Genomic DNA, 9,954 nt, shown 5'->3' with positions numbered 1-9,954 from the left:
GGGGCCCTGGCCCGGCCCGGCCCGGCCCCCGCTGCCTCGGCGGCCCGCCACGTTTCCTCGTTGGGGCCGCATCGCCTTCTCCAGAGCGGCGAGCGGCGCTTTTTTTGCGCCGGGCCGCGAATTTGACGGGAGGGCAGACCGAAAAAAAAAAAAAAACACCAATACAACAGGAAGGCGGCTGCGGCTGGCACTGGTTGCACGGTAAAATTACCTACTGTGTTATTTTCTTGCCTCTCAGGCGAGGCAGTCGACAGCGCTGAAGCCCCCTTGGCTCAAGCAGGCCCGGGCTGCACGGCGTCGCCGAGGGTCCAGCGCAGTCTCTCTGCCCCGACAGCATTTTGCATCACGACGGACGCAGAGCGTCTCCCAAATCAGTTCCCGTACCCGCCATCAGACGTAAGGTCCAGATACGGCAGGCTGCGAGTCAGTCTTCCACGTGTACTGTGATGGGGGCTTGTCTTCACCCGCTGATGCCTTTAGCCCGTGAGGTGGCCAGGGAGGTTCCTCTCCCGCCCTTCGTTCACTCTTCGGTCGGTCTCGTCTAAGGCTTCCCAGCCCTGGATCGGGGCTGTTAGCAAGCGACCGTAACTCTGCCGTCTGTTGCTTGGCTGGACACTGTCTTTCATAAACCAGCTTCACCTTCTCACTACTTTGCGCAACGGTATTGTACTTGGAAGGGAGCACAGTGATCCCTGCCGCTTTGTTTTCGTGCTCTTGTATACCCTCAGCCGCTGTCCTACCTGAACGCCAAGTTTACCAGCGCAACCCTTCGCCGCCGGAGAGTTTAGTAGGTAGTAAGCTCTTAGCTCTTGTGTGTCACCCCAGAGCAGTGACTATCATCCCGCAGCACTGGGAGACAGGGATACCTTCCAGTAGTGGCTGTCTTTGCCAGCAACCACAGGACAGTCCTCACCGCTGCCTTGATGCGTACCCAGGGAATTAGCCTTACACGCAGTTTTCTTCGGGCCCCCAAAAGAGACTGCAGGGCTATAAAGCCGGACAAAATAATGTCAGCTTATTGTCCATAGTCCCTTCTCCGCTGAATCATTTATGATCAGTCCTCCTCATTCAGGAGGAAGCTCATGGGTGAAGCTCAATCTGCTCTCTTTAGATGAAAAGCTACCATCTGACAGGTCTCAATTATTTTGGCAGGAAATATGGTCCCTTTTTTCATTTCAGACAGGCAGCTATCTTTAGGTGCAAATTATGAACCCAATGATTACATCAGCTCTTCTATTCACTAAGGTAACTGCTTATTCTCCTTTAAAGAAAATCTAATTTAAGCATCCAGCTCACAACTCACCTGGAAAAGGGAGGTAACCCTCTTCTAGCAAAAGGAAAGCATTTTATTTTGAGGTACGGCCAAACCCTAGAATATAAAGCACAGCCCTGCGGCATCCTGCTGTACTTGGGGTTCTGTTACGTTGCCTGGAGCCTCCCACCGGAGATTTTTATAAAAGTATTCTAGCGTGAGCTGTAGACTCCTGTTTCACAAAGCCATCTGTCTCACACTCTGGAAGTTATGCCCAGCTCTTTGTCTCCGCCGTCTGTCATGACTTTGCTGGACATGACAGCGCTGGGGTCTTAGCACACGCCGGCACGGCTTGGGAGCAGAGCAGGACTGCTGTATTGAGACAGGCTGGCGGTTTACCATCAGACAGCACATCTGCCTCGTGCCAAAGGTGAATCGATGCAACCGTTTTGTTACACCAAGCACGACAGAGATCTCATTTTCGTGTCTGTCAGCGCTCCACTGGCAAAAGCCAAAGGTTGCTTTGCGCTGCTCCTCAGCTTTTCTGGGACCTCACGCTGTAGCTCCGTTTGATCTAGATGTCTTTTGTACTTGAGAATTTGTCTGTTACCCCCCTTTTTCTTAACTCTTTCAAATGCTTGTTCCTGTGTTTTTAACCATCGCCCCAGAGTGTCAGCAGCGTTACATTTCTTCGTGTTAGTATTAGCAGTCATTGTCAGGATTAGTTAACGTCCTCCCTTCTAGCTCTAACAGAAGAAATCTATGTCCCACTCCCACAAAAAAAAAAAATATTTATAATTACTTGTTGGAGTCATTTTACATGGTGGTAATGCATTCATTTCCCCCAGGCTCCACTGGCCCCTCCTTTCTGAAGAGCTGTATGTTTTATTTTTAACTCCATTCATTCTGATTGCACCCACCGCTCATCTGGAACTGACTGGGTTGCGGATCTCATAGCATTAAGCATGGCAGCATAGGAGGCTGCTGCTTTTCCAGCCTGCTGCTTAAGGGCAGGCCAACACAGAACAATGTGTTACTGATGAGTGGAGCTCCCTCAAATAATGATAAATATATAGAGAGTTTGGGACATGATGGCAGATGACTCGCAGGTATTTCCCCTTCCAGGAGGGGAACAAGCGCAGCCCCACGGCCACCCCCGCCGGCCCCACTGCGGCCCCCCCGCGAGGCCCGGGCAGCAGGTCGCCCCCGCCGCCCGGCCCCTGCTCCCGCCGCCGCGGCTCCGCCGGAGCTGAGGGAAGGCGGCGGCGGCCCCTCGACCCGTTACGCCCCACACTTTGGACCCTCCTCGCTTCCCGTCCGCCCTGGGGGGGAGCGACCGGCGGCGAGCCGCAGCCTCTCCCGGAGGAGGCGGTGGCGGGACGCGAACACTGAGGCAGGCCAGCCGCTTCCTCCTCCTCCTCCTAAGATGGCGGCAGACTCCGCGGAGCAGTTCTGCGTGGCCGAGGAGCGGAGCGGCCACTGCGCCGTGGTGGACGGGAACTTTCTCTATGTGTGGGGGGGATACGTGGTAAGGCGGGAGGCGGCGGCCGGAGGGCGCCGGGGGCGAGGACGAGCGGGAGGAGGGTGGGGGCAGCCCGGAGAGGGGGAAGGTGGAAGGGGAGGAGGCGCGCCGCCACACAGCGGGCCGCCGAGCTGAGGAGCCCCGGAGCGGGGCGGGGAGGGGAAGCTGGTCGGCGCGGGGGCTCCCCCGCCGCCCTGCCCTGCCCTGCCCGCGGCGCCCCCAGCCGCCCCCTCGGCCGGTGCAGCCCCTCGGCGGGCCGGGAGCGGAGCGCTGTTTACCTCAGCGCGGGCGCTGATTGGCCGGCGGCGCCGCGCGCGCCGGAGGGGCGGGAGCTTTAAACGGCGGCGCGCGCGGGACGTGGCTTTGGAACGGCTTCAACGGTCGCGCTGAGGAGAGAGGCGCGCGCGGGCGTGGGGGAGGGGCCGCTGCCCCACAGCGTCTCCGGCCCCTCCGGGTGCTTGTCCTCCTCTCTCCTGCTTATCCTCTTCTCTGAGGATTAGTTCCCGAGACCGGCATAAGTGGTGTCGCCTCGTTTAGCTGCGTGCTGCGCTGTTCTCCCTTCGCTCTTTTACGCAGCGCGTGTCTGGGAAGAGCTCGCGAAGCCGGGTCACTTCCTCTGTCCCACGAATATGCAGTGCATAGGTGCTCTGGGCTAAATGTTTCTCTTGGTTCCCTCCCTTTGTGTGTGTGGGGGGGACTGCTATAACGTTTGGCTGTATTTTGTCTATAATCCGTTTGTATCGCTCATGTTCTTGCTTCTGAGTCCCTGGGTTTTTTAGTTGTCAGTAGTTGTTTGTTAGACGCAGCATGTTTCCTCGGAAAGCAGTTCGGTCATTTCTAAGATGAGCCGATGGTAGACTAGAACACATCTGCTTTTCTCCATCAAAGGACCACTGACAGTTCTGGTATAAATAAATCCTTGTGACTCTTAGCTCTGGATGAATTCAGTCTGAAAGGGAGCTATTAATGATGCTATCCAATATCCACAGCCAGTGCATTCTCTCCACAGTCTTGTGTTTTTTTTTTTTTTAATAAAAACATTGGACCCAAAAGATGGGATAGAGCTGGGCAACTTGTGACATTTGAAAAGAGGTACTCTATTCCTGAGCTTGGTTCATTTGACTGGGAAAAGGTTGTGTTGCCACGGGGGCTGCTGGTGACTACTGAAATACTGAAAATACAAACAAATACAAGTATTGAAATACAAACCCTCAACTGCGGTAGGAAGCAAAGCAGTGGGGTGTGACTTGCTGGGTTACCCTGGCATGCCTACTCTAGCCTCTTGTCTACCCTGTTGCATGCCTGTTCTTGCCTGATCCCAAACTAATCAAGAACTGCATCCTGTAAACTATTCCCAGAGCTTTTGTTCCCTTTGGATGTCATGGGTAGGTAGTACGTTTCTTGTGACTGCCAGTTATGTACAGATTTCAGTACATTTTCTATAGTACCAAGGAGTTAGCCACTTCTAGAGTAAGCATATTTAAATTAATGTGAATGATCTGTGATGTACAGGGAGATGTAACGTTCCTTCTGACCTTAAACTCCATTATAGTCTATAGATAAACTATGCGATATCTAAATGATTGAAAGTCTTTGGTAATCTTTTATGCTTTGGTCTTTGGAAACTAAGACTAGATTGACTAGTGCATTACTTTCAAAGGCTTTCTAATGAAGAACCTCGGGTTCACGGCACAATGAAAACTAAGAATATGTCAAGTTTGGCAAATAAAACTGCTAAATGCATTTTTAGCAAGTTTATGTTTTTACCTGTGTAGAGTATTACGAAAATCGTTAAGTTAGCGTTTAAATAGCACTTTACAGAGGTCAATCAGTTTACGTTTTTAATGTTGATGGTGGACTGCTGCCCAGCTGACATAGATCTTAGCATCAGTGTATTTGCTCAGAGCTGTTTCTGTAGCAAATGCTTGGCCTCTCACCACTTAAAAATGTCTAGATTCAATTTATCATACTTCTGCATGTTATGAAAGCAGCAAGCTGTGTATAACAGCAGAATTTACCCTACGAAAGGTACCGGCAAAATAAACTGCACAAAACGTAGTGCTTGCATGCCTGGTTGACGCCTTTTTAAATTGAGCAGGTAACAGTAAAATATCATGTAAAGGCAAGTAATCAATATCAGTAATCAAATTGTTAATCGGTTAAATAAATTTAACTTTTGTATTTAGCTTCTTCTGCTCATACTCATTCCCTTTTAATCTAGGTTGTTTTTTTTTTTTTTTTTTATTTACCAAGTCTGGCTGTTTATTCCCCGACAGTGTCAGTTCTTTCTGTCTCTGATGCTAAGTCAATAATGACATTATTGTTTTCTGGGCTGAGTTCTGCAGTTGCATTCTTTCAGACTTCGTTTTCCCTGCTTGTTACTCTTCCTAATCGTTATTTCCCAAATCGTTATTCTTTCTAATGTGGCCTCTGTTTAGGAGTCCTCATAGATGTGTTTTCCACAGATAAATTAAGCTGCTGCTTCATGTTATGACATAGTGAAGCACTTTTATATGTGACATTCTGTTCTTTTAAGCACCTTCCTTCAGTCACTGCAAGTAACTTCCTTTTGTGCTTTTCGGGTATACTTGTCTGTGTATTTTTTCCATTATGCTTATAATGCCTCCTAATTAACAGTATCTCCCAAAGCAGAAAATAATGAGTTTCAATTCAGGAACTCCACATCTGGTCTGTTTTATGTTGCGACATATTGTTCTTGGAGAAACACAGATTGTGAAATCGGTGCCCTTCCGGGCCTCAGGAATTAAGCTCCCAATTATTAAAATTAGTACTTTTCTCTTGACTTTTTATCCAGTTGTTGAGTTTCGCTGCTATTTTATCAGTTCTTTACTCGTCCACAGAGTTTGACAAAGTCTTGATTTCTGGAGATGATAAAAAGGGGTGGTAGAACTAGAAAAAATCCTTTATGTGAAGGAAAAACCCTTTTTTCATAAAGAACCCAAACAAAAAAAAGAACAAAAGTAAAACTTTGATGCTCATCTTTAGTGTTACATATTTGGAGTTTGGTAGGATAACAGTACAGCCAAATGTGCTCAGAGTGATCATATGTAGAACTAAAAAATACTTCTTTACTAACCTCATTTTAATAGAGGAGGATTGTTGTCCATCTGGGACAATTTGCCAGTCTCCCGAGAAAGTTTTTTTTTGATCACTGATCGTGTTACGGCTACTGTTGTGCTAGTTATTAGTAAGAATAGTGCAGATTTCCTGACTGCTTAGCTGTTCACCTGTGCTATTTTATTACTATTACAAATTGTCTCTTGTATTTATATTGCTTTTTGACTATCGAAACACTTTTTTCCCTCCCTCTGATTTACTAATAAGCCGCATTTCATTTTTATGATCTTCATGCTTTAAAGTGAGTAATGAAGTGATCCTGGGCAATACGCTCTAGAGGTCCCTGCTTGAGCAGGGAGGTTGGACTAGATGATCTCCAGAGGTCCCTTCCCAACCTAAACGATTCTGTGATTCTGTGATTAAAGATATTCCTAACAATCAACAAAACTCAGTGATATAAGGAAATACTTAACACACAGTATTTTTAATAGCTTTAAAAATGAGAAACATTTTTTTACATTTCTAATATAAAATGTAAAATATTAGCATTACTGAGCTGACTGTTTAAACGTTTAATGATCCAAGAAATAGTGTTGAGGTACAACTTATCCACTTGTAGATTGTCTCCTTGAGATTATTTAATGTTGCTGAGTAACATGATTTGATAGTTTGTTTTAACAAGTATGGTGTATAATACATAATTGATTTAACATTTGCAATTTTTCTTTTGTTTTAGTCAATTGAAGAAAATGAAGTGTATTTGCCTAATGATGAGCTCTGGATCTATGAAATGGATAGTGGGTTATGGTAAACTGCATTATTTATATTTAATTAATATATAACATTGTTATTTATGTAGATTACAGTTAGCTGTGGGTTAAAGACTTATTTCAGTTACATAAATGAGCTCTTGTTCATGTTCTTTGGAGTTCAAATAGCAGGTGTTTCATGAAGACTTAAGAACGGGCATACGTACTTACAAATTACTCTAAGAAATACATTAATTCCTTTCGGATGATTGTTTTTTTCTGAGAGGATGTTTTAAATGGCCAGCTTAAGGCTTTGTTGTTAAAACGGGTGCAATACTTGCACATTTATTTCAGCTCTGTTCTTCTTATAGTACCTGTTAAGTTAAAATGAATACTTAAACACTAGATACTTGTGTGCTTGATCTATTTACAGTTATATATTTTTTTGTAATTTCTTAACTACGTATTTGCCTACATAACTCATTTTTAACAGTCAAGCTAAACGAGAACCTGCTCTTGCACATCACCAGCAATTTAGTATTTACATCTTATGTTTATTGTGTTCACATATTGGGCAGTGATAACAATGCTCCTTTTTAAAGCTTGCCAGTAGTTGCTGTTATACCAGTTGCTTTCAGTCTGGTAAAGTAATATCCATTCGGGCTCAAATGTGTTTTGTGAAAGTTCTTTTTTTAGTCTCCCACCTATTTATAGAAAATTTCTTGCATCCCCATATTTAAAGCAACAATTTGAAATCGAGGGAAAAGGGGGAAAAATTGCCGAAAAAGGGAAAATCAGATCAAGAAGGTATCTTACTGCGTGTATGACATTCCACATCCATTTGGCCAAGGCACTGTCCTTTGAAAACAGCAGTTTGCGCATGGTTAGCTAAGAAGTTCTAGCATGTCTTTACTAGCCTTTTTGAACATTGTTTTCTCACTGAGGCTGCGGTTTGATGTCTGCTGCTTTTGGTCAAAGGTTAGCTAAAGAAACCTCATACCCTTTCTTTCTTGTTCTTCACCACTGATATCCCCTTAGCAGTTGTACTGGTACAGCTGTTTATATGGTCATGCAGGGAATTGCATCAGGGAAATGATCTGGGTTAAATATAACCTTTCTTTTTGGAGGGATTATTTTTAACCTGGATCAGTTCCTGATCTCATTAATTTTACAGCACAAACAGTCAAATACGTACAACCAAGTGCACAGCATGACACAGGAACAAACAGGAACGAGAGAGCAAGAGCAGAGAAAGAAGGTAGGCCTGCCTATGGCAGTGCTGATGCCAGAACAAAGGTATTTGGTATTTGCCCCGAGAAGCTGTTAGTGAGCAGTTTTCAGTAGTGACAGATTACACGTGCATCATTCACATCTGGTGATTTAGGCCTCTTTTAGGAATTCCTTTTTAGGAGATTTCCTTTTAATGGCTGCTTCCAGTTCTTTTAGGTTGGGGAAGGTCAAACATTGAAATCGAAAGCTGTAGGAGTATTTTTCTTCTGTATGGTCACCAGTGATACAATAGGAAGCCGTCTGATCTAAAGTCAGATGCATCAAAGAAGGGAATGAATGGAATTGACTGGGACCAGAAGTTAGAATTAGAACAAGCAAGGGGAAGAAAAACTAGAATTAGGCTTTGAAGTGGGGTGAGATACTATAATTGAGAAGGGAGACTTGGCTAGGGACCCAGTTGGAGGGCTCAGAGTCAGACTGCATGAAGAGCTAAGAAAAAGGAACTGGAGTGGCAGGGGAAGGAAACTTTGACAAGAAACTGTGGGGTGAAAGCAACTGAGACTTCAGCAGCAAAGCTGGGGCAAGGAATTGGAGTGCCAGCACTGAGTTTTCACTGAAGCTGTGAAAACAAGCTGCAAATCCTAAACAAGTCACATTGTATGTGTCTTTGTGTGAGAGAGGGAGCGAGGTAGAGGTAGGCAGATAAGTATATGTAGGTCCCTATTTTCTGTAGAAATTCAAGATTCTAGGAAAGCTGTTTCCAAGCGTGGAGTGATGATTCTGAGTGCAGTCCTGGCCTAGCGATTGGGCTCATGAGTTTGGCAAAAATTCAGTTTCATCATATAGTTAGGTAGTGCCTGAGATTGCTCGATGTTAGAATTTGTTTCGCAGGAAGTGACTGGTTTGTAAATGAAACTAACAAGGAAAAGGTTAGGAAATGCTACTAACTGTGGAAGAACAGAGTCCTCATTGTTAAAACTGACATTATTGAAACTTTTGGTTATACCGAATACAGTGCAAAATCCAGTTTTAGGAGTGACGGAATGGTTGCCAAAATTAGTGAGTACTTCTGACCTTTATTTCTACTTGTGCCTCAGTTTTCAATCTGTGAAACAGCAGTAATACCATGTTCTCCTTTCAGGGTTTTTTGAAGTTAACATTAATAGTATTTCAAATTTTTGAGTAACTCCTCTTTCAGCCCTACCGATGCTCTTTTAATATGGGCTTCATCTTCAGAAAAATGAAGGTGCATCTTAATGTATGCATAATATTCATGTGAAAGTACTCTTACACCATAGGATCTGACTTAATACATCAGCTGCAGTTTCTAGTGCTATTTATGCAAACATTGCAACTGTTTTATATATTTATATTTCCCAATAAAAGCTTTAAATATAAAAAAATATTACTACATCTGTTTTGATTTCGTTACTTTTACAATGCTGCTTCCAAACCCACTAAGACTTGATATGTATGCTATATTGCAGGACAATGCACCTGATGGAAGGAGAGTTACCCACCTCCATGTCAGGAAGTTGTGGGGCAAGCATTAATGGGAAGCTGTACATATTTGGTGGATTTGATGATAAAGGATACAGTAATCGGGTATTGTATTATTTTCTTTTGGAACATACTGAATTTGAATGAGTAGTAATGCTGAACTTCTTACTGTTTTATCAGGTGTACTTTACATTTGAACTGAGAAATTTAAGGAAAAGCTTTGGTTCTGTAGAAAAAGTGTATTTCTAAAAGACTTTAAACTGGCATGTAACTTTATAGTTTTTGTTCTGAAGTTTAACTCCATTTATTTTTCTGGGCATTTTCACTGACCCTTAGCTTCAGACCCAGTGTATTAAACTCCCCGGTTTTGTTTCTAAAAATTGCTTTTGCTTTCCTGATTCCTTTTTTTTGGGGGGTTGAAAAACAGATTTGCAAGCATAATTTAAATTTATCTCATATGTATCGATTTTATTTTTGGTCTTTGATGACTACCTTTCTTATACAGTCATGTAATAATTAAAGCTAAAATATAGCTGCTACTTTTCCTAATAACTGAAGACTAGTAAGTAGCAAAGTAGAGGAGGAAATGAGCTATTTTGTCAATTAGTGTAAATGAAGTCAGA

At 44.1% G+C, this 9,954-nt stretch overlaps 1 protein-coding gene across 2 annotated transcripts in view; it reads left to right on the top strand.

Annotated features, from left to right (window-relative positions):
• Positions 1 to 2,441: 2,441 nt before the first annotated feature.
• KLHDC1 (kelch domain containing 1) overlaps positions 2,442 to 9,954 on the top strand; it is a 31,957-nt gene continuing 24,444 nt past the window's right edge. For both annotated transcript variants that reach the window (XM_068947612.1, XM_068947613.1), the window contains exons 1-3: positions 2,442 to 2,780; positions 6,589 to 6,659; positions 9,319 to 9,436. In XM_068947612.1, coding sequence (XP_068803713.1) covers positions 2,679 to 2,780; positions 6,589 to 6,659; positions 9,319 to 9,436 — 291 coding nt within the window. In that variant the 5' untranslated portion in view covers positions 2,442 to 2,678. The remainder of the gene's footprint in view (positions 2,781 to 6,588; positions 6,660 to 9,318; positions 9,437 to 9,954) is intronic.

The sequence above is a fragment of the Struthio camelus genome, chromosome 5, assembly GCF_040807025.1.
Source record: "Struthio camelus isolate bStrCam1 chromosome 5, bStrCam1.hap1, whole genome shotgun sequence".
NCBI lineage: Eukaryota > Metazoa > Chordata > Aves > Struthioniformes > Struthionidae > Struthio > Struthio camelus.
Note: the sequence above shows the minus strand (reverse complement) of the source record. Positions and strands in the feature narration are given on the sequence as shown.